The sequence below is a fragment of the Phyllostomus hastatus genome, unplaced genomic scaffold (assembly GCF_019186645.2).
Source record: "Phyllostomus hastatus isolate PE091 unplaced genomic scaffold, TTU_PhHast_1.1 phas_contig_210, whole genome shotgun sequence".
Classification (NCBI taxonomy): Eukaryota; Metazoa; Chordata; class Mammalia; order Chiroptera; family Phyllostomidae; genus Phyllostomus; species Phyllostomus hastatus.
Genome location: NW_025333737.1, coordinates 28,922,641 through 28,945,558, shown reverse-complemented (window position 1 = coordinate 28,945,558; position 22,918 = coordinate 28,922,641). Strand labels below are relative to the sequence as shown.

The following is a 22,918-nucleotide window of genomic DNA, read 5'->3' as shown; positions in this document are numbered from 1 at the left end:
GGCAGGGACCCTGGGCTTCCTCCCACACCTGGGAGCCTGGCGTGGGCCTCTGCCGGGTGTTTTCCTTCCCGGGGCCAGTGGTCAGAGAAGTGGTCCCTCAGGTCCAGCCGGTGGGTGTGGGAGTGGCCTCCAGCTCTGCTCCCGACACCCCAAGTGGCGTGAAGTGGGGTGAGGTGGCAACCGAGGGGACCCAGTGAGTGACCAGCAGCAGCAGCTCTGGCCCCGGCCCAAACCAGCCATACGTAGGCGTGACCATGGGGCAGCCCCTGCCCCTTTCTGGGCTTCATTTCCCCCACTTTCGGGTCTCGATGGCCTGACCAGAGCTCCGGGGCCTGCCAGCTCCCACGCCCCACCGGGGCGGGGCCTGGCCCTGGTTCACAGGGAGCAGGGTGGCTGCTCAGCAGGGACAGCCCAGCACCGAAGAGCAGCAATCTTGGTGCAAGAAGCTGACACAGTGAGGTGGGCCCAGCGGGGGGCGGGGGGCCAGAGAGAAGGAACGTGGAACGCTGAGTGGAACAGGAAGGGCGCCAGGGGAGGCAGTGTCAGGAGCTGAGACAGGACCTCGTGGGCCCAGCGGGCACCCACCTGGGGCAGTGCTGCGCGCCCCTAGCTGCTGAAGCACTGCACCTGACTCCTGATTACCTTTCCATCTTGTAATAGCCCTGCGACATGATGAGTCCCATTTTCAGGAAAAAATTAGGAAAAGGGGGCTGAGGTACGGATTTGCCCAGGGTCACACGCCAGCCAGGACCAGGAGGCACCCCTCGCACCCCAGGCAGCCCGGCTCCTGGGGAGCCCTGGCCTCACCCCGCTCCACGCTGCCCCTAGCGAGCGCGACAGGGCAGAGGGACTGTGTGAGTGGGGCAGGGATCCCCGGGACACCTCAGTGAGCAGGAAGCTGACACCCCACCTCCAGGCCCCTGGTCGGACCTGGCACCCCAGAAACAGCCCAGGCCTGCTGTGGCCTCTGCTGGGTCTCTCCTACCTCCTCCCAAATCCTGGCCCGGAGACCCCAACCTGGCCTTCTCTCGCAGGAAGCCGGGCAGGGGGAGTGGAGCATTTCTCCCTAACCAGCCGTCTGCCCAGTGGAACCACTCAGGAAAGTGTGTGTGTGTGTGTCTGTGTGTGTCTGTGTGTCGGGACGGCGGGTGGGGGCAGGACCCGAGTCCCCACCGGCTCCTGGGTGTGAGGACAGGCCAGGTGTCTGGCCTCAGAAGTGGGTGGTGGCTCACTCCTGCCCCGCCTGTGCCGGGCTCGCTCCCCGCCCCTTCCCTCAAGAGGCCAGGCTTGGGGGGCTGCTTTCTGAGTTCATGTTATTCATTGGCTCAAATTACAAAAGTGCCCAAGGAGGCCCCGAGGGAGGGAGAGAAGCTGGGAGAGGCAGAGGGTCATTGCCAGCATCCACCGTGCCCACCTGCCGCCCGCTCCCCCCAGGTCCATGTGGAAAATGGTCCCAGACCCTTTAAATAATCCCCGACAACCGTGACGGGTGAGCGGGTGAGCAGGCAGACGAAGGGGCTCCCACACCTGAACACGGGTGACAGGCTGTCCTGGGCTCCTCCTGCCCAGGGCCCCGGCCCTCCCCCATCAAGTCTGAGGCTCCCGTTCCAGACCCTGCCCCTGGCTCTGCAGGGGACAGCAGATCTCCTCTCCCAGGAGGCAGGGACGCCACGCGCACACGGCGGGGTGGACCCCACTTGCCCCAGCGGCAGAGCCCGCAACCTGCTCAGGGCTGCCGCCCTGGGCACACACAGTGCAGCCTGGCAGCCCGCAGCCGGGGGCTGCCGTGGGGGGTAGCTTCTTCCTCATGCTGCAGGAGGCCGGGTCCTCTGGCGGCGGCCCCCGGGCCCTCCGCTGGCTCTGGAGGCTGTGGTGCTGGAACCCTGGCCTGCAGGGTGGCGAGGGGGCACGGTCACGCCCGGGCTCCCATTTCTCTGACGCGCTGCCGAAGGTGGAAGGCGAACTCGAACATGGTGGCCGCGAGGCTCTGGTGGATGAGGTACCGGGGCAGGCGGCCCTGGGGGAGGCGGGAATTAGCTTCAGGAGGGCTTGCGGCCGGCAGGGGCTCCTCGGTCAACAGCGGGCACCTGGAGGGAGTGCGCTGGGCCCGAGTGCAGGGGCGGCCCTGGAGCGCAGCCCGGGCCACCCTCTCCCCTCACCTTCAGCAGGAGGAACACGCTGTGCCCGGGCCTTGGCATCAGCCACCCGAGCAGACCCGGGAGCAGCGAGGCTGGCAGCCAGCCGCCCCTCCGCAGGGCCTCGGGGGTCAGAGGCACGAACGGAGAGGCACAAGCCCTCCAGTAACTGCGGGCACCAAGACCATGTGGATCCTGCCCCAAATTTGAGGGCGAGAAAGGAGCTGGAGGGTAGGGGAGGCTCTGAATGGGGTAGGGGCCCCCAACATCACCTGGCAGAGCTCCGCGCCCCCCCCCCCAGCCTGCCCTGCAGCCTCGGCGCCCTCACCTTGAGATCTGTATTAAGGACCCAGATGAAGGTGCAGACGCGGGGGTTACTGGCTGACTTGAGCACGACGAAGCCCCCGGGACCGTTCTCTCCCCTACGGAGAGAGAGGCGCCCCTGGGGTGACCCTGGAGCCGGACTCGCCCCCTCCACTCCCGGCCCATCGTGGACACGGGCAGAAGAGAGAAGGGAGCTGCTGGTCTGGCAACTGCTCCCCTGCCTGAGCCGGCCGGGGCAGGTGGGCCAGAGGCTGCAGTCCACGTTGTCCCCACCCGCGCCCCCACGGGAGGCTCAAGTGCACACACACCCAGGGGGCTCACCACCCTCCGGCCCCCAACTCCTCTGTCCAGAGAGTCTAGGCCAACTCTAGCCGTGAGGGGCTGGGCCAGGCAGGCACTTGTCCTCCCTGCCCAACTCGGGGCAGTGCAGTGCCGCTGGCCGCCAGGAGGGGGCGACCTCTCGGGAGGTTTCAGGAGGCTGTGTGGTTCACACCCTGACTCATTTAATTGCCCACAGCTTCACTGAGCATTCTGAAGCCCACTCCGCAGATAAGGAAGCTGGCACCTGGAGAGGAAATGAGCCTGCCTGTCAGCCAGCAAGGCTGGTGGTGCCGAGACCAGAACCCCAGCCTGATACCCAAGGACCAGTGCTCTCTGCAAACCCCAGGAAGGAAGGGAAAGGGTGGGGTATCTGGGAGGAGGCCGTCGGCGACACTGGAGCCTAGGATTAGGCAGATGGAGAGCGGCAGGGCGCCTGGAAAAGGCAGCAGGAGGAATGCAGTTCCTCTTCCTCTGGCAGGACTTTCCGGCGCTCCAGGAGAAAGACGAGGTAGTGAGAAGGGGGAGGGGGGCAGAGGGGAACAGGGACTCGAGTCTCCAGATCAGGTCACGGGGGCTGGCTCTACCCCCCCCCCAGTGCACCCCTGGGGCTGCCCCCCAGCGTGAGTGGCGTGGGTCCAGACATTAGTCCCCGTCTCCAGCACACAGAGCAGCCGATTAGCAGGATTAGGGGTCGGGAAGGGCAAAGCCCAGTGGGACAGGGGACGGAAAGTTGTCTCAGCAGAAGTCCTCAGCTGCACACACTGTGCCCTGCCCTGTCCTCAGCGCCACCTGGGGAGGGGCCGGCGGCATGACCCTGGGCAAGGCCAGACTCACCTGACGTATTTGTGCGTTGGGGGCTTGGCACAGTGGGTGGTGGCGATGCCCGATGACAGGTATTTGTCTTTGCGTCGCTCGATGCGCCGGACATTCACGAAGTCCCTGGGAGGGGGGAGGGTTAGGTCCAGGGGGTGCCAGGCCAGAGACTCGGGGGCAGGAGGCCTGCCTGAGAGAAGGGGCGTGCCACTACTCACCGTGGGGAGACCACACCACCCGCAGCCCCTGCAGACACGTCGTAGGACACGAGGGTGTTGTCTTCCACTCGATGCAGGATCTGCGGGCCGTGGGGGCAGACGTGAGTGCAGCCCACCCCGGGAGAGCCGAGCCCCCGGGAACCCCCCGGGAACCCCATGGCCCAGCCTGCGCCGTGCTCAGGTCCCTTGACTAACAGCCACTGCCATTCATGGGGCCCAGGCTGGGCGCCCTGTCCACTTTCCCCACCCCTCTGGGGGACACTGGTGCCATCACCCATTTTACAGATGGGGAACCTGAGGAACAGAAGAATTCAGTGACGTGACTCAGGTCCCCTGGGGTAACTGGTCATGCTGGGGCATTGCTGCCCCAACCCGCCATGTCCCTTGGTCTCTGTCCCGAGCGATGGCCGGGCCTCCTGGCTGGGCTCACCTGGCAGGCGGTCACTGTCTTGTTCCACAGCACCATCCTCTCGGGCTGCAGGATCACCTCCTGGTACACCAGCTCCGCGGGGCACGGCAGGAAGGCCTGGGGCAGGGCAGGTGGGTCGCTGGGTGGGGCCGGCTGCGCTCGGGCCGCAGCCCGTCCGTCTCAGTGGGGAGAATCCTGCCAGAGGCCCCCTCAGCCCCTCTGTCAGGTCCCAGACGGGGCAGGAGGCTCCGGGGCACCCCAGAACACCCGATCCCCTCACCCACCTTCAGGATGAACGTCTTGCCGTGAAAGGGAATCTCAATGGTGTACACAGTGTCCCCATATTCCTGTGGGAGGGACAGAGGGGTGGCAGGGAGGTGGGCAGAGCGGGGAGGGCACGGGCATGGGCTGGTGGCTCGGGAGTGGGTGACAGGTACTTTGGGCCTTTGAGTAGCTCCGGGCAGAAGAGTGAAGAGTCTGGGGATGTCTGAGCAGCTGTTAGAAAACACGGGTTCTGACGAACGTCCAACAACCAGGACAGAACGGCTTTTGCTATCAAGTTCAAAGACCGAGGCACAGCTGTGGCTACAACCACGGAGGGAGGGCCGTGTCTCCAGGCCGACAAGGGCTGCCAGAGGAACTGGCCAGAGAAAGGGGCGGGAACGCTTCCCCTCCGTTTTCCAAGCGCTCTGCCATCTTTTTAGATAATGTTGTTTTGATCTCGATGAAACAAAACACCAAACACAGGGTAGACGCCTGGCTCTCCCTTCAAAGCAGAGCCTCAGAAGCGGAGCAGCGGGGAGATGGGGGGGGGGGGTCAGTGGGGGGTGGGGGAGCGAGGAGGAGGGGCAGTGGAAACATCCAGGCCAGCCGACCTCCTGCCGAGACGCCAGCCCCAGGGCCCAGCCCCCTCTCCGGGGGCAGGGATATGGTTCCCACCCCTGTAATCCTTGGGCTTATTTCTCTGGCCTCAGACAAGGGAGTAAAAACTCCCAGCACACGTGGGCGGGTCAGGTGAGAGAGAGGTTTCTTACATTATTCTTCTCGAATTTCCAGTTCTCCTCCTGGGCCAAGATCTGGTCCACCACGGCCGTGGCCTCCTTCCCCTGGCGGATGTACTCCCGCTCCTGGCCGGGGGTGGAGGCAGAGGGGTCAGCCGGGGGCCTTTGTTCCCGGCCAGCCGGCCATTCTCTAGACACTACACAGCTCTCGCGGGAGCCTGACCCGGGCAGGCCACGAGGGGCTCTGGGGCCAGGCAGCCGGGGGGCTGACACTCAGAACGGCACTGACCGGCACTCCAGCGGCTGGGGTCCACCCTCTGCTGGGAAGCCCCCGCCCACCCTGGCCGAGCCCAGCACTGGCCCTCCTCTGGGGTGCCCGCTCCAAAGGTAGGGTGGGAGCGGGCAGCCAAATACCTGGGCAGAGAAGCTCCTCCTCCCGACCAGTTCCTCATCTGATTCGTTGTCAGACCCTGCAGAGAACACACACGGGTGACAACGGGAAGGGGGGGGTGTGGGGAGGTTGTGGGGAGGCCCTGGGGTCCGACACCAACACAGGACGTGGGGAGAGAAGTGTGTGCGGGAGAGGGCGACCACGGAAGGAATAGAGAGAGCAGACCCAGCCCACCCCACTCCTCGCAGAGCCCCTCCCTGAAGGAACTTCCCCCAAACACCAGCCCTCACCTGCAAAGGACTCTGGGGGTGAATAGAACTGGCCCTCGGACAGAGCTCCAGAGAAGAAGAGGGGCCCCTGGGCGACAGCGGCCTGGGCAGCGAGGTACCCTGGGGGAGCAGACACGGGCAGCCGTCGCTCCAGACCGAGGACAGTCGGGCAGCCCGCGGCCCCCCCACCCGGGGCTCCCTCTCAGGCCCCCGGAGGCTACTCAGGCTGGCAGGAGGGCTCGGGACCGGCTCCCACGCCTGAGACCCTCCTCTCTTCGGGCTGGGCTGACCCTTACTGCCCCCCTGGCCCCTCGCACTCACATCGCTCCTCCTCGGCCTCCTGGGGCAGCACTTTGAAGTCGAGGAACCAGGTCTCCAGCCAGGCGAGGACGAAGGAGACGATGGGCAGCAGGTAGCCAAACGCCCCCTTGTTGAGCAGCTGTGGAGAGGGGGGGCTGAGCTGCATGGTGGGGGCACCCCAAACTAGAGCAGAGCCCCTCCTGGCGCTACCAACTCTGGCATGTACCCCATGTTGGTAGGTACTAGCAGCGTGAGGACCCCCTGCCCCTGTGGCACACGCCCCTGAGAGGCGTTAGTGAGTTCTGCAGAGGATAAACTGAGGTTAGGCTGGAGGAAGAACGTGCTATTCTTGGGGTCACAGACAGGCACATGGGGGGAGCGAGCGAAGATGACTCCTTGGAACATCAAAGGACGGGACGTCCCTCACCCCAACCCAGACACCCCAAATCAGAGAAATGGTCCCTTCTTAGGAGAAGCCCATCCCTCAGGCCAGATGCCCACCAGACCACCTAGACCCTGAGCCACTGACCTCGGAGAGGATGACCTTGACAATGAGGAAGGCACTGGACACCAGCGTGGTGACCTGCCCAGGGGAAGGGAGGAAGGAGAGAGGGAAAACAGAAGCTGGGGAGTGAGTCCTCCTCCAGCAGACCCCTGGCACCAGCCCCGCCGGGGCCCCGGGCTGCCGGGCGCGTGGCGTCTTACCGCAATCACCCACCAGTGCTGGAGCCGCAGCACCGCATAGCCCAGGAGCAGCCCAGAGAAGCGGAAGAAGGCCAGGGCCTGGGGGCGGTGGGGAGGCCGTCACAGGCAAGCCAACGCCCCCACCCCTGCTGAAGGCTCCCCTCCCCCTCCAGACCTGCTCCCAGGCCCCCTCCCCGTGGGTGTGCTTGCCTGCCAGAGGACAACCAGGTCAGTGTTTCTCTGGGGACGGTTTGGATGTGACAACTTGGACCCAGGCTTTGTCTTCCCCTCCCACTGGGAGCTCTCTGCTGGTGGGACCTCACTTAGGAGCCTTTTTCAAGACTGAGGGCTCCCCGAGGACGGGAGCCAGGTGTCCCTGACCAGGTGGGGACATGTGCTGCAGAAAGCAGAGTGTGGCCAGAGTCACGTCCTGCTCCCTCTGCTCCCAGGACCCCACGGTCACTCACAAAGATGTCAAAGAAGGAAGTTTTGAAGTTGTAGTGGATGATCTCCTGCTCCAGGTTCTTCCGAATACCTGTGTTCGTCTGGAAGGGGAGGATACGAACAGCTCTACAGGCAGAGCCTGGTCCCTGGGCTGCCTGCCCCTCATAACCCCGGGGCAGGCAGGGGCAGGGTGGGGCCTGGTGGAGAGGCTATAGGCGCTAAGCCAACAGCCTCTCCCAAAGGGGGTCTCGGAGCACCAGGGGAGTTCAGCCAGAGGCCTGGGACCTCAGCACCAACACCGTCCCTCCCGGGGTCTGAGTAGCCCGGGCAAGTGGGGCTCCGATACCGATGATCATGGGCAGGGTCACACTGGCAGGGCCTCAGGGCCGTGCAGGGGAGGGACTGGGCCCTACGCCAGCAGGTAGGGCTGGCAGACAGGGTGCTGGGAGCCTGCCTCACATAATCTCATCTCCCCCCACACTTTAGTGCTCCATCTTCCCAACCAGCCATCTGGGGTGATGGGGGCCGGGGGCAGGCAGTGGTGTCAGACGGAGCCCCAGGTGGCAAATCAATTGATTAGGTTTGTGCTTAATGGGCAAAATCCATCACGCTGCTGGAGAGGACAGCGTGGGGAGCGGGCAGGCTCTTCATGGCCTGTCCCTGCCCGAGCCACTCTCAGTGGGACCCCGAGACCCTGGCCAGGTAGAGAGGGTGCCTGGGTGGGGGCCGACAGCAAGGCGGCAGCCTGAGGGGGAAGACCCTTCACGACCACCCAGACCGGGGCTTCTAATCTCTGGCAGATACTGGGGGCGGGCGGGGGAGGCTGGTTAAAGACACTGAGGTTCAGGCCACTGAGTCGGAGTCTTAGGGCGAGCTGAGCACCGGGAGTCGTCACAAAGCTTCCTGGTGCTCCTGCTGCTGAGACGGGGAGTCCGGAGTCTGGACAGCTTCCCCCGAGCCGCCCCGCCGCCGCCCCTGATGCTGGAACCCCTGCGCGTCCCACCCACATGCCTCAGCCTGAAGACCATCCTGAGCCCCCCCCGCCCTGGCCTGACACCCCACCCCACCCAGGCGCACCTCCCCCTCCTCTACCGGTCACTGTCCCTGACGGCTCTCCTCCACCTTCTCTTTGTAGAGCACTCGCCCGCTGCCCGGCACTCGCCTGCAGCCCCTGTGCCGGGACTCGGGACAGCCGGGGTCCAGTCCCCGCGCCGCCAGGGCTGGGCAGCGAGGCCTTGCAACCCGAGGGGGCCCTTGCAGCCACTGGGCCACGCCCCGGCTGTCAGAGAACTAAAACCACGCGGGCTCCAAACTACGGAAATAAAGCTACAAAAATTGAACACTGGTACAACGTGAAGTGTCTACCAAGTGAAACATTGCATTAACTCTAACAACTGCTAAATCCAACATTCTGAAATTTTTCATTACATCTAAAAACAATTTGGAGGTTAGGTTTTCTCACTTTGCAAGAATTCCCAAATATGCACGGTGACTGCTGAGTTATCACAGCCAATACAGCCAGATAATTTCAAAAATAAAATTATCAAAATATTTTCAGCTCTCTTCTGGCAAGAAAATACGCACTGAATGAACCATGGTGGTGAGAGTCGGCACTTCCATTGACGCCGGCCAGGACCCTCGCAAGGAAGCATGCTAAGACCTTGGAAGCTCTCTGCACTGCCCCGAACCTCGCTGGGCCCCCGCGTTTTCACCGGTAGGATGGTCCCCAAAGTCCCCTGTGGCTGTGGCTCTACCTGGCGGAAGGTGCTGACTCATCACTGTGCACAAAAGACAGTCACCTGCAGAACCCTCGCTGCCCTCCAGCTCAGCATGTCCAGAATCAGACCGACCTCTTCACCCCCTGGCCCGCCCCTTCTCTAACTGCCTCGCTTCTTTCAACAAAGTCGTCATTTCCCTGTCACCGAGCTTGAGATCTGGAGGACGGCATCTGCCGTCCAGAACGCTGGCCCGCTTTACAGAAGGAAGACGAAGGGAGGCTCAGAAAGGCTGGGTCCCTGGCCGAGGGCACAGCTGATATGGGGTGGGGGGGGCTGGGACGGCACCGGGTGTGGACGCCCTGCTCCCGCAGCCCCTGCCTCTGTGGCTGGGCCCCACTCCGCCCTGGCAGTGCCCAGAGATTGGGCCCCACCACCAGCTGGCCAGGTGCTATATGGGAGAGGCTGCGGGCCCTGCCCCGAGAGGCAGCTCTGTCTCCAGGCTGCTGGGTGACGTCTCACCAGACCCTGAGGCCATACTGGGAGGGGCGCAGCCACTGGAGCAGTGCCCGAGATGGACAGGGAGCGCTGGGAGCCACCGAGAGCTGGAAGTTTCACCACCGGTGCACTCCCCACTGTACCCTCTGCTTTTAGCACAGTACCTGGGACACGGCAGTGGCTCGAAAAATGTTGGCTGAATGAATGAATGAATGAATGAAACCAGAGAGCAAAGTAGGGCAGAAAGAAGACAAAGATTTCAACAGTTCCACCAGAGCTGCTTGGGGTCTCTCCTCCTTTTGCAGAAACCGAGTGTAAGCTCTGGAGCGCGAAGCGGGTTCGAAGCCCGCCTCCACGCCTGCTGAGACCCGAGACAAACGGCTCAGCCCCTCTGAGCTGCTCCGCCCCGGCCTCACGCTGCCCTCCCACACGGCGGAGGGAGTGACCTCGGCCCAGGCGTCCCCCCCAGGACCGTTTGGGCCCCCCGCCTCCCCTGAGCCCACTCACGTTCAGCTCAATGATCCAGAGCAGGGAGATGAAGAGCAGGTCGAAGGTGACAAAGAGGCAGAAGGTGCGGCGGACATCGGAGATGGCCTGGCGCTTCTCGGGAGGCGGCAGGAAGAAGTGCGACGAGAGGCTCTGCTTGTGCGACAGCGAGGAGCTGAGGGAGGCCACGGCCGGCAGACTGCGCTCCAAGTCACCGGCCAGGTCCCTGGACACCTTGTTCATCCTGGTGGGCCTCCACCTCGAGGGGGGTGGGGATGGGGGTGGGGCCTCAGCGGCACAGCTGGGGGCAGAGGCAGGGTGGCCAGGTCACCTGGAACATGTGAGGGTCCTAAAGGTCCAGGTAACCCCCTTCGCTCCTCCACACACGACCCCCAGAGACCCCATTCACTCCCAGACATGTCCGCCACACACCCCCTCCAGCCCCACAGCCCGTTCCCTCCAGTGGCCCCGCTGCCCGGCTGCAGGGTTTTGAGCATCCCTCTCACCGTCTTCCTCACCACCCCCCACAAAGCCCAGTCTGGGGGGCCCTGGGGTCCTCCCCTGTGCCTGGATGCGCAGCCCGCTCCTGCCAAGCCCAGCCCTGCGCTTCGGCCTCTGCCCCTGTCAACAGCCTCCCGCCGGCCCCCAGCTCTGTTCTTTGTTTTCCCGGCACAAAGCCCCATTCCCTCCCAGTAGCCACCCTGCCCCCCCACCCCCGGTCCATGGCAACTGGGAGGGACTTCCTGGAGCAGAGTCTCTCGGCGCCCTGCGCTGGGACAACAGGGACAGCGGGTGCAGAGGGAGGACATCCTGGGCCCTTCCCTCCAGCCCCACTCCCACCACCCCTCCCGAGGCCCGACCGCCCTGTCCCTCAACTGGACACTCCAACGTGCTCCTGGCAGGCGTCCCCAGGAGGCCGCCCTCTCTCACCCCGCGACGACGGCCTCTGCTCCACACACCCGCCAGAGCAAGCATTCCCCGCTGACAGCCGTCCTGGGGCTCCCGCTGGGCCTAGAATGACAGTGCCCACCTCCCAGGCCCTTGCGGTCCAGGCCCTAGAGGGGCGGTTCTGCCGTGCTCATTTCAGGAGGCCTCCCCGCCTCACTGCCACCGCCACCCTGGCCTTCCTACAGGTCCCTTAATGCAGCAGCCTGGTCCTGCCTCGGGGGCTTGGACCTAGGTCTTTCTTGCTGCTGCTGCTGCTGCTGCGTGGACCGTTCTTCCCAGCCCTTCTGAATAACCACTGAAAAGCCCTCCCGCCCTGACAGGGTAGCTCAGTTGGTTAGAGCTTCATCCCATACGCCAAGGTCGCAGGTTCCATCCCTGGTCAGGGCACCTACAAGCAGCAGCCAAGGAATGCATACAAAAGTGGGACAAATATAAGTTCGTCTCTTTCTGTCTCTCTCTTCCTTCCTTCCTCTCTCTAAAGTCAATTAAAAAAAAAAAAGCCCTCTCCTCAGAGCCTCCCACCCCCCAGTCCCCAGTCTCAGTGTCATGTATACACATTCTTCAGTGGGCTGAAATGACCTTATTTATTGGTCTGCAAACTCCCTTACCTGACTTGGGTGCTGCTGTCTCCCAGGGCCTAGCACAATGCCTGGCTCCTACTAAGTGCTTAATAATTGATTACTGAATAAATGGATGATCCAGGGGGTCTCTTGGCCCTCAGCAACGTGCCACGCAGCAGAGAGGACCAGGACACACCCTAAAGAGAGAGAAAACCAGCCGCAACCTAAGGCTGGCCCAGAGCTCCACTGCCCATACGATGCTGTGGCCATGGCCTTGACTCATGCCCACACAAGGTGGCATGGTTATTCCTATTCTACATGTACAACCGCCGAGGCTCAGAGAGGTGTACGGATTTAACTGCCTGAGCAACTAGGAAGCTAAAATTCTCATGAATGCCAGAGACCCGAGGGGCCCCGGGGCACCCCCTCCCTGGGGCACAGCCCTGGGGCCCCCAGGCCTAAGATCTTGGCTGCACCGATTTGCTGCAAGGCCCCCTAAGAGGCCCTGTCTCCTGGGTGGGGGAAGGCTCAGCCCGGAGCCAGAGAGGAGCGGACTCAGTGTGGTGGGGCCTGAGTCTTCTCACCAGCCAGCACCAGGGACAGATTTGGGGGCCGGCGGAAGGGGAGCCCTCGATGTGTGTCCCTGACCCTGGGAAGGCAAAATCCAACCAGTCTTCCCCTGATTTGTTGCTTCCTCTAAACCTTGCAGGGTCTACTACCTGCCACAGGCCCTTCCATCCACTAGGTCCAACACAAGCTCCTAGTTTGGGGCCAGCAAGCCAGCCCGCCCAGCCTCTGCCTCTGCACAGGCCCCAGGGACGCCTCCCCGCACGGGTGCCGGTCCAGGGCCACGCTCCCGGGGTCCCCGCCACCAGCTCGTCTGGAGGTGCTGAGGGAAAGCCGAGCCCAGCTCCGAAGGAGGCCAGCAGAGGAGAGATGTGGCCAGCCGCTAGCAATGGGACCCCCCCATCCATCAGCTGGACCCGGCGCCAGGCGGCAGGCTCAGCACATCGCTCACAGTGACAGGGCCGCGGCTCAAGGGCAGGTGACATTTCCTGGTCTCTAATGGCCCTCTTGTCTTCTGCCAGACCTGTCCCCATCTCTCCCCTTCCCTGTCTTTTACTGCAAACGACCTTCTGTCTTCTCGCTGTGTCTCTGTTGCCCCTCCCCTTGCCCATGTGCAGTCTCCCCTCTCCGGGTGCTCCTCCGTCTCCCTTTCGCCTCCCAGTCTTCCCCACGCCCATCGGACCAGTCTCTCCCCTTCTCCAGTGTGTTCCTCCCCCCTCGCCCTCTCCTCCGTCCGCCCTCCCCCTGCCTCTCCCCGCCACCCCCCTGTCTCACTGCGGAGCTCTCCGGCTTCCCTCCTCCCGGTCTCCCCTGTCTGTCTGTCTGTCTTTCCCACTGGCTCTCTCCCTCTCTCCCCGGGCACAGGAATTGGGTGGCAGCAGCTTGGGTGTGAAACACACTCAGAGTGGCGACAGCACTGACACTCACCCACCCAGACGTCCCTGCGGAAGCGACAGACACACACAGGGGCAGAGAGCAGAGGTGTTGGGAAGCCCGCGAGCCGCAGACACGGGGCGCACGCGGGAGCCAAACGCGGGGGTGGGGCGGCCGGCCGCAGTCGGCGGCTGCGGAGGGGTTTCTGCGTCTCCTTCCCCCTCTCCTTCCCCCGAGAGAGCAGCTCGGAGTCCAACAGAGCGAGAGCTGGCGGTAGCAGGAGCCCCAGGCTCCGGGCAGCCGCTCATCTCGGGTAACTGGGGGCAAGTCCTTCTCACCAAGGAAAGAAGTCAGTGGTTTTTTAAAACCTGCTTTTTTTAAGAAAGAGAAACTTAAAAAAAAAAAAAAGGAAAGAAAAGAAACCTTACTTGTAACCCCACTCCATAACCAGATGAACACAGGACCGTGCGGGTCCTGCCCCAGCAGGTGGTCACCGAGAGCCCCACCGGGGCTGGTCAGGCTTTCCGTAAACCCCGGGGCCGGGGCCGGGGCCACCCCTGGGCGCCTCCTCGGACACTCACTCTGCTCACTGGACGGCTCCAAAAGGCCTCTGAGCTCCCTCAGACCACCTGCCGGTCTAAGACGTGAAAGCCCTAAGAGGCGAAAGACACTTTGGCCTGGAACCACCCTCGGCAGTTCCAGGAGCACCTGTTCCCAGGTCCCCGGCCCTCGGGGGCGGCAGAAGGTGGTGGCGCAAGCAGACCAGCGAGGGGAGGCCCGTGCCACCCCGCCCAGCCTCCTGAAGGGCGGGCAGGCCTGCATGTTGTGAGGCTGGAGACAGGGGGCTGCCACCCCGCCCGGGGGTCACACCTCCCTCCCGCCCACTGCCTGCGCCACCGGCCCCTGCCAGGTGCCTTCTGAGGTGTTGGGAGGGGGCAGCACGCGTGGTGTGAAGCAGTCCACCTGGGCTGGGGGCAGACTTGACGTTCGACGTGTTTGCAGGAGCTAAGCTGCTAAGGCTTAGGGAGAGCAGGAAGGAGGGAGGCAGGAGAGAAACGGGAGGTTTTATCATCCTAGGCCGAAAGGGGAAGAGGAGTGGGGAGGAAGAGGCAGGTTGGGTCTGGGAACAGCAGGAAGCTAAGCAAAGGGCCTGACACCCTCTCCCAGCCCCCAGGAACCTGAAGTACCGCCCACGGCAGCAGGAGCTGTGGGTGGGGTCCATGAGTCACAACAGCAGGCAGCTGCTACCCGGGAAAGAGAACTAGACTCTGAAATCAGGGTTCACATCTCAGTCAGCCCTTAACTAGCTGTGTGATCTGGGGCAAATATCACTACTCTGAGATGTGGTTTCTACAGTCGCATTAAATAAATGCAACAACTGCCTTGGCTGGTGTGGCTCAGTGGTTGAGTGCTGGCCTGTGAATCAAAGGGTCGCTGGTTCAATTCCCAGTCAGGGCACATGCCTGGGTTGCGGGCCAGGTCCCCATTAGGGGGCGCACGAGAGGCAGCCACACGTTGATGTTTCTTTCCCTTCCTTATCCTCTCTAAAAAATTTAAAAAATAAAAAAATAATAAAAAATTTAAAAAGGCAACAACAAAATACGGTAAGTCCCCACTTAGCATCCTTGACAGGTTCCGTGCTTTAAGCAAAACTGAGCATAATGCAACTAACTTTACCACAGGCTAATCGATACAAACAAGAGTTAAGTTCCTACGGCCACGTTACAATGAAATGATACTGAACCACAATGTTTATTTGAGGATCTGCTGTACTTAATGCCACAGAACTGTACATTTCAAGATGGTTAAAAGAGCGGATGTTTATTTTACCCCAATAAAAAGGCAACAACAATCGCTCCCTCCCAGGGCTGACATCTATAATGGCAGGTGCTTGGAGATGGAACATGTAGCTGGCAAGGCCGTTTAGGTAAAAGGGACATTAAGTGTATTTTGGGGGGGGGGGGTGCTTGTTACACTATAGTGACGTCTGAGAAAATCACCCCAAAAGGTAAAACCTGAGCTCTATAATTCAGCTGCGGGTGACCCAGTGCAAGCTCTCTGTTCCTTCAGGCCAGGCTCCCTCGCCTCTGTGTAAAAAGGGCCAAGACACTGGTGTAGCTCAGTGGATTGAGCATGGGCTGAGAACCACAGAGTCGCCAGTTCGATTCCCAGTCAGGGCACATGCCTGGGTTGTGGGCCAGGCCAGGCGCCCAGTACAGGGCGCATGGGAGGCAACCACACATTGGTGTTTCTCTCCTTTTCCTCCCCTCTCTCTAAAAATGAATAAAATCTTAAAAAAAAAAAAAAAAAGAGCCAAGACAGCCCAGGAGGCAAAGGTGAATCCCCATGTGGCGGGTGGGGGCAGGATGTGGGGGGCTGTCCCGGTGCCCTGCACAGGCTCTCAGGAAGAGCGCCAGGACTGATCCGTGACCACCGGTGCCTGGCCCCGCTGTAGTTCCCAGCTCCTGCTAACCCCCCAGGTCCCGGCTTCCACAGTTCTTACGTGGCAGGGGCACAGAAGGGGTCCTTGTCAGGCCTCAGTCACACCCCAGGCTAGAAGCTCTAGTCATCGCTCCAGAGCTTGACACCCAGTTTCCTGTAGCTCCTGGCCAGTGTTTCCCGGCCAAGGTCAACAATTTGAACAATGCCTCTTACTCACTGTGCGAGCCTCAGAAGCTACATCAGGAAGCTGGGGATACCTGTCTCGATCCCAGGCTGTCTGGGCATCGGAGGAGACAGCCATGCACAGGAAGTGCACAGAACAGTGCCTGGCACTAGCATGAGTGGTCAACACACACGCACTGCTGCCACCTCTGGGTCCTCTCACCCTTCGTGCCCCCGGCCTCCTCCGAAGGGCTGGGTCCCAGTGCGCGACTCCCGGCCCCTTTGGCCTCGGAGCTGTGCTCTGTGGCCCTGGGTAGGGGACACGTCTCATCTCTGTCCAGAAACAACCCACACTGGGGCAGTACGGCTTCTTCAAACCTTCTCCTGGGGCCAAGGGGACAATGCACACAGGCCCCTGACACCTCCCTGCTCTGCATCCCCAAAGTGCCTCAGGGGCTTCCTCGTGGGGTCCCTAACTCCGCACAAATCAGGAGGAATCAGTGAGGCCGATAAACAACTAGACTCCAGGCCAGAAGGTTCAAACCCTGGACTCCCCTCCTACTAGCAACTGAGCTTCTTGTGCCTCAGTTTTCTCCCCTGTAGACTGGGGGTGACAACCGCACTTACTCCTTACAGGTGTTAGAAGGACTGGTGGCCTAAACGCAATGGCCGAGAACAGTCCCTGACCCGGGGTGACCGCCGAGTAAGGGGCAGCTGGCACGACACCCCTGCCTGTTCTTGGGAGGAAGACACAGTCTTGGGCTCTGGCTGTCTCTGAGCGACGACTTCAGGCCAGGGCTGGAGCTTTCTGGGTCCGGCTGCCCCTGTGCATGCCCCGGTTAACGGCAAATTCACAGACGGGCGGAGGTTCTGGGTGTGGGAGAGGTCAGCCGAGGCCGGGTCCTGCCACTGGCCAGCCTGAGCGGGAGCTGGTTCAGGGAGGGCGCAGGGCAGAAAGCGGACAGGACGGGCCTGCAGACGGTCGGTCCCGGAAGGCCCACACAGCAGAAACAAGCACCGGCGGTGGCCTGCGTGGTGGCCCGCAGACACCCTCTGCTTTACTCTTCGCACCCTGACCAGGGGCTGTGGATACGAGGAGGGGCCTGCCCACCTTCCCAGCCAGGATGGGGCAGAGCTGACCCCCAGCCAGTGCCTGCCCCCTGCTTACCAAGACGACTGCCACGCCCCACCTAAGGCCTCAACTCTCGCCTGCCACCGCTTCCTACCTCTGCCTGTGTCCTAGGCCTGCTCTGAACAGGGCAACCAGAGAAATCTGGGAAAAGGCAGACCACACCTCCCCAATGCCCCAAACCTCCAACAGCTTCCAGCTCACCCAGGGTAAAAGCCAGAGGACCCACCCTGGCCTCCAAGCCCCTCTTATCCTTGAACCTTCTGCTGCAGCCACACGGGTCCATCTTGGTTCCTTGGACACGTCGAGCATGCCCCCCCCCCCAGGGACCTTGTATCTACTGCCCTCTGTCTAGAGCTCCTCCCCCAGAACCCTGCAAAGTTTCCTCCCCTCATTCTGGTCTCTGTAAATGTCCCCTTGGAGAGGCCTTCCCTGAACTCCCTATTCAGCCCCACCCTTCACCCACTGACCCTGCTCATTCTCTCTCCATAGCGCGTACCACCCAGACACGTGTGACTGGCAGTCTGTGCTTACTGCCTGTCTTCTCCCACTGGGACGCAGACCTCACGAGAGCGGGGACTCCCAGAGCTCTGCCCACTGCCGCGTGCCCACCACCCAGAACGGCCCCAGGCTCACAGCAGGTTTTCAGGAATGTGCTGAGGACCGCTTACACCCTTCCCTACCGGGGCACACGCACACCCTGCCAGGTCCGGACCACCTCACCTGGAGCTGGGTTCTGCCCCCTGATGGCGTCTTGCCCTGCCTTCCACCAGCTGGCAGGGTGGCTGCTCCCATCCCCTTCTCTGAGCCTGGACTTGCAAGGAGAGGAGTGGAGGTGAGTTAGACTCCTTGGAGAGCAAAGGTCAAGGAGGAAGGATTCAGCAAGACCCCAGTACTCCTCTCTTGCCAAGGGGGGTAGTACCCCTCCCCTAGTACGTCCCTGACCACTGACTGCTCCCACGACACTGCATGGCTGGTCTTCCTTCTGCACCTCTACTCCTCTCCCTCCCCCACCCCACCCCATTCCGGACCAACCTCCTCCCCCTGGGGAATAATTCTGGCCGAAGAGAACAGTGCCGATGTCGCCCCCTGGGCAATGTTTTCCCCGGCCCTCCAGGCTTCCCCGCCCCCAGATCTCGGTGCCCCGGCTCCGCATTTCCCTTACACACAGCCTGGAGCCACCAAGTCACCTCTCCGCCAGCCCCTGAGGCCCAGGTCGCGCTGCCTGGCCGTGCACGTGTCCAGGAAGTCTACCGGTCTTACGGCCCCGTAATGCCCATCCTGGAGCAGGGGAAAAGACACAAATCAAAGACCCAAGGCCATTCCTTAGCAGGCTGTGTGCCCCTGAGCAAATCACAATCTGAACCTCAGTCTTCTCATCTACACAATGGGGACAGTACAGTGCCCACTTCACAGAGCTATTAAAAGGATTAGATAACACACAAAATGCCTACACCTAATCAACAGCAGCTATTATTACTATTAGAGGCTATGGGTAAGGTAGTAGAGGCAGGGCCCTAGGCCAAGCATGTCCGGTACACGGCACTTGGCCCAAACTGAGTGTGCCATCCGGGCTGCTGGATGGGAGGACGGGCTCCGGTCTCGGGCAGCTGACCTAGGACGCACATACAAGGTTCTCCTGTAATTCTGGGCTCGACGGCCCGCGCCATCAGCCTTGCCACAGTCGGCTGACTGGCCTTACTCTGCCCTGCCCACAGAGGGTTCGGGAAGTTTCCCAGACAAGGAAGAATTCAAAGAGAGGACATGGCAGCAATGACAAATGAGACTTAGAAACCAAAGCCAGGCTCCATTTCTCCTTCCCTTCTGGGGAAATGGACAGAGAAGAGTCAAGCCAAAACAGAAACTACATTCATCAGGACACCCTCCCCTCGCCAGCCCGGAGGTTCTAACGGTACAGTTCACTGAAAAACCCCAACCAACCGAGGTCCACTCAGCCCTCCCACCCGCTCCACACGCCAGGCCCTGTGAAACGTCAGAATGCCCCCAGCTCAGTGACTTCATGACCCCGGCCTACTCAGGGGCTGGTGAGTCAGGCCCTGCCCCACCCCTTCGTGCTGCAGAGTGAAACTGGGGCTGATGAACTCACGTTCTCAAGGTCAGTCTGAAAAGGGCCAGTCATCTTCCTGCAAAGATCTCAGCCCACTCAAGGGAAGGTCCCCTGAAGTGTTGGGGGGTGGTTCAGCTCAGATTCCTCCCAGCGCCAGCCCCGACGGGACAAAAGCCAGGATCAGCCACTTCCCAGCCAGAAAAAGTTCACAACTGGGAAATATGATTGGTCAGGCGGGATGGTCTCCTTGTCCCTTATCCCCCTGATGTGGCAGCTGCCCCTTGGGGGCTAGGACTCTGAGGCAGTTTCAGGACACAGCTATGGACCTGCAGTCAGGAGACAATTCCGAAGTTGATGCTAAGTGATTGTAACCTTACCTGTCAAATCTCAGCTTCCTCATCTGTAAAATGGAGCCAATAATCTCTGCCATTCAGGGGAACGAACAAGTATAAGCTGTCAAATGTATAGGATTTTTGGTTTCAGCTGCACAAGTCTAGATGTGTGGAAGCTCAACTTATTTCTATTTTTAAATTTATGTTTATTATATTTTTTCCAATACCATTTATTGCTCTTATGAGGGGGGATCTCCACAAACAGAATTTATTCATAAAAAATTGTGTATTTATTCTTACATGTTTAAACTTCAGTCACCTTCAAAGTACTCTCCATTTGATATAAAACACTTATTGAGACATTTTTCCCACTGCTCAAAACAGTTTTTGAACTCGCTGATTTTGATGCCTTTTAGTGCTTCTGCTGTTGTTCTTATTTTTTAATCTCTTCCACATCAGCAAAACACTTCCCTTTAAGGACTTTTTTCATCCGGGGAAAGAAAATAAAAAGTTGCTTGGGTTGAGATCGGGTGAATAAGGAGGGTAAGGCACCGGGGTCATGCCGTTTTTGGTAAAAACTGAACACTCAGTGCAGTGTGGGCAGGTGCGCTCATAAATCACCCATCATGAAATGGGCAAATGCACTGAAAGAGTATTTTTAAAAATTCACTGAAATTGAATGCAGCCTCTCACAACAACGCCAGCTGGAACACTGACACAGATGGGTTCCTAGAACACTCAGCTAGTGGAGGAAGCCTGTACTACAAGGGGCCTGCCCTCCAGAAGATAATTCCTGTTTTTTTTCTGGGTCCCCCCTCATGTAACTTCCTCCCCTAGAAGAGAGCCCAGTTCAATGCAGCACACATATACTGGAGCCTACAACGGGCCAAACACTGGCTACTCCCCAGCAACACTGTAGCTCCCAGTCTGGTAAGGGAGGCTGACAGATAAACAATAAACGGTGCTACCGATGCTGTCAGTGAGGAGCGAACAAAAAGGACTGTGGGCTCCCAGAGAAAGGAGCGTCTGACCCAGGCTGGAGCACATGGGGTTGGGAAAACCGAGCAGAGGAGGAGCCATCTGACTTAGGCCTTGAAGATTCTGAGCATCTATCCCTGGAGGAAGGAGGATGAGCATTCCAGACAGGCACAACAGCATGAGCAAACGCCCCGCCTCTGCACACACTCAGTCCACAGGCTGACCCCACCCAATGGGGCTTGCCCCTGAACACCTGGTACCAGGCCTCTGGACCACCCCAGGCCATGGTCCCTGCAGGGTCCTAAGCCAAGGGGCACTTCCTCATGGCCAAGTGAGGAAAGGAATCCCCAATCTCAGCAGAGGAGGCTGCCTCTGCCCTCCTGCCCACCTCAGGCCTCTTCCCACAACAAGAGTTCAGTTCCGAGAATCTAGCTCTCCATTCTCTAAGTCCACCAGTTCCCACCTCCCTCTGGCAAACTCATCTTCTTGCACTAAGGCCCCTCATTAATTGTCAGCAGTTCTGGGAAGCCATCCTCAGCCTTTCTTTGCCTTGGGTGCCCAGAGTTCTCTAGAATTAATGCTTGTCATGTAACATTTATCCATTCCCAAATTCATTTACTGAGCAGACATCGGGTCTGGGTCTTTTTCACTCTTTTTTTTTTTTCTTGTTTTGAGAGAGGGGAAGGGAGGGAGGGAGAGAGAGAAACATCAATGTGTGGTTATCTCTACGCACCCCCAACTGGGGATCTGGCCTGCAACCCAGGCATATGCCCTGACTGGGAATCAAACCAGCGACACTTTGGCTCACAGGCCAGCACTCAATCCACACCAGCCAGGGCTCTTTTTCACTCTTAAATTCTCACTCAGTAAATCCAGATCCTGCAGCCGGTGCCCTCCACCATAGCATTTTACTTGCTGACAAAAAGCCAGGCTTTAAGGCTCCGGGACAGAATAAGTAAACCACATCAGCTGTCCTTAAGCAGCTCATGAAATTAAAAGTTATAACCACTGCTCTATATTGTTCTCATATGGACAAGGGTAAATAACATTTATTTATTGAGCACTCTTGTGCTCACTGTTTTAAGCCCTACATATACACTATTTGACTTAATCCTCACAATAATTCTATAAGGTAGCACATGACTATCTTTGTTTTATGAATTAGGAAACTGAGGCAGTGACTTCATCAAGGTCACACAGCAGTGTGAGAGCCCAGAAAGCCTGATTCAGGAGTCTGCCTTTTCAACCACTGTGTTATCATGGACACGGTGACGCAGGGACACAGAAGAGCAACAGTTAGCCTTGGGGGTTGGGGGAAAGGTGATCTAAAGCTGGTGCTACCTGAGCAGAGCACTCTGAAGGACAAATGGAAGGTAGCCTGGCAGATAAGAAGAGAAGGGCCTTTCTGGGTAGAGCGGCTGGTGCGTGCAAAGGTACAGAAACAAAATAGCAAAGCGTGGGCAAGCGCTTCCTGCAGGGCCATAGGACTGCTCCTCAGGGCACCCACGGGAGCCTCGGATCAGAGAGAGCTCTGTAAACTGTGCTCGAACTCAGCCTCTCCCACAGGCAATGGAAAGCCATCAGAGTTTTAAGCAAGGCAGCAACACTATGAGACTTGAGTTTTGAAAGGATCCCAAGAGTTACAGTTTGGAGACTGAGTGCAGGCAGCCTGGACCAGAAGTTGCGGGAAGCATCTGCAACCATCTGGTGAGAAACACATCAACAAAGGTGTTGATGATAGCAAAGAAGGAAGTTAGCCGGCTAGGTCTCCCATTCGTTGTGGGAATTGAGGGAGAAGAGAAACTCTAAGATAATGCCCAGGTTCTTCTCTGGGATGGGGCATGGCAAGGACAGAATGAGTCTGCAGGAGAAAAGACCCATTCAGGTTCAAACGTGGAGAGCGCCCCCGGAAGTGGAGCTGTCCAATGGTAGGTAGCTGGATAGCGAAGGCTGGGGCTCCAAGGAGGGGCTGCGCTTAAGTTGTAGAGCTGGACGCATTTTGGGTATTTAAATGGTGTAAAGCTGAAGCCCAGGAAATAGATGATACCATCCAGAATCAGTGTACAGAGTGAGGGGCTGGAGCAGAATAAAATGTGAAACAATACTTCTGTTAGATGAGTAGAAAGAAAATAAGGAGAAGCTGACGCGAAGGAACCCCCCCCAAATGGGAGGAGGGCAAGTGTCAATTATTTCAGTTAGGAATGAGTGTCGCTAGTGTTATGCACCTTTAAGAACTTCTTTAAAGAGCCCTTTTTACGTCAATTAGGAAGTCATTCCAAAGGAAGTTGAGGGGGACAGGATGTCAATGAGACACAGACCTACCGAAACGCGTTATTTTCCTCCTCATTAGGAAACCCTGACCCTTCCCCATATCCAGCTCCTGCCCCTTAATACCCAGGTATCGTTCCCTTCGCTTCTCCCCTCACAGTGAACATGCAGGCTCAAGAAGGCGACTTGGGGCGCCCTCCCGGGTGGGCAGGCCGCGGAAAGTCAGAAACCCCCTACTCCGCGCGTGACAGAGAGAGGCGGAGCAGAGGCAGGGGGCGGAACCTGGGACGCGGTGGGTGTGGGAAGGGTCGGACGGAACCAAGAACGGACACCGGCCGAGAAGGCGGGGTCCGCTAGCAAGACAACCCTCGTAGCACTACCCGGTCCCGGTGACCTCTGCTGGACCCACCTGCTGCATGTCACCCACGGGCCGGAATCTTCTGCCCCAGCCGCAGTCTGCTCCGCTGCTCCGGCAGCGCCTCTGAGCGGAAGGGGATCTTACGGCGGCGCCACTTCCGCCGCTGAGTCCGCCCCTGAGTGCAAACAGGGACGTGCGTGGGAAGTAAGTCCCGCCCCTTCGCTT

General features: G+C 59.9%; 1 protein-coding gene across 4 annotated transcripts; it reads right to left on the bottom strand.

Annotated features, from left to right (window-relative positions):
* Positions 1–1,296: 1,296 nt before the first annotated feature.
* On the bottom strand, positions 1,297–22,867 carry STARD3 (StAR related lipid transfer domain containing 3). Of its 4 annotated transcripts, none has more exons than XM_045836718.1 (15): positions 22,745–22,867; positions 10,030–10,339; positions 7,333–7,410; positions 6,887–6,964; positions 6,711–6,764; positions 6,203–6,320; positions 5,903–6,001; positions 5,636–5,691; positions 5,255–5,347; positions 4,505–4,567; positions 4,242–4,337; positions 3,812–3,891; positions 3,615–3,719; positions 2,464–2,557; positions 1,297–2,017 (listed from the first exon to the last, which is right to left on the bottom strand). In XM_045836718.1, exons 2-15 carry the CDS (start codon positions 10,249–10,251, stop codon positions 1,913–1,915), a joined length of 1,341 nt encoding a protein of 446 aa, XP_045692674.1. In that variant the 5' UTR covers positions 10,252–10,339; positions 22,745–22,867; the 3' UTR covers positions 1,297–1,912. The 4 variants fall into 4 exon arrangements, with proteins under 4 accessions (XP_045692674.1, XP_045692673.1, XP_045692675.1 ...); XM_045836717.1 differs by having other exon boundaries at positions 10,030–10,309; XM_045836719.1 differs by having other exon boundaries at positions 10,030–10,161; positions 22,745–22,847.
* Between the last annotated feature and the right edge of the window lie 51 nt (positions 22,868–22,918).

Excerpts from the sequence above, each read along its gene's own strand:
- STARD3 (XM_045836720.1), bottom strand. The coding sequence starts at position 10,251 with ATGAACAAGGTGTCCAGGGACCTGGCCGGTGACTTGGAGCGCAGTCTG. Across the intron at positions 6,965-7,332 it reads CTTCCTTCTTTGACATCTTT|GCCCTGGCCTTCTTCCGCTT; the intron begins GTGAGTGACCGT and ends CACCGCCCCCAG. Across the intron at positions 5,348-5,635 it reads GGAGGAGCTTCTCTGCCCAG|GAGCGGGAGTACATCCGCCA; the intron begins GTATTTGGCTGC and ends ACCCCCGGCCAG.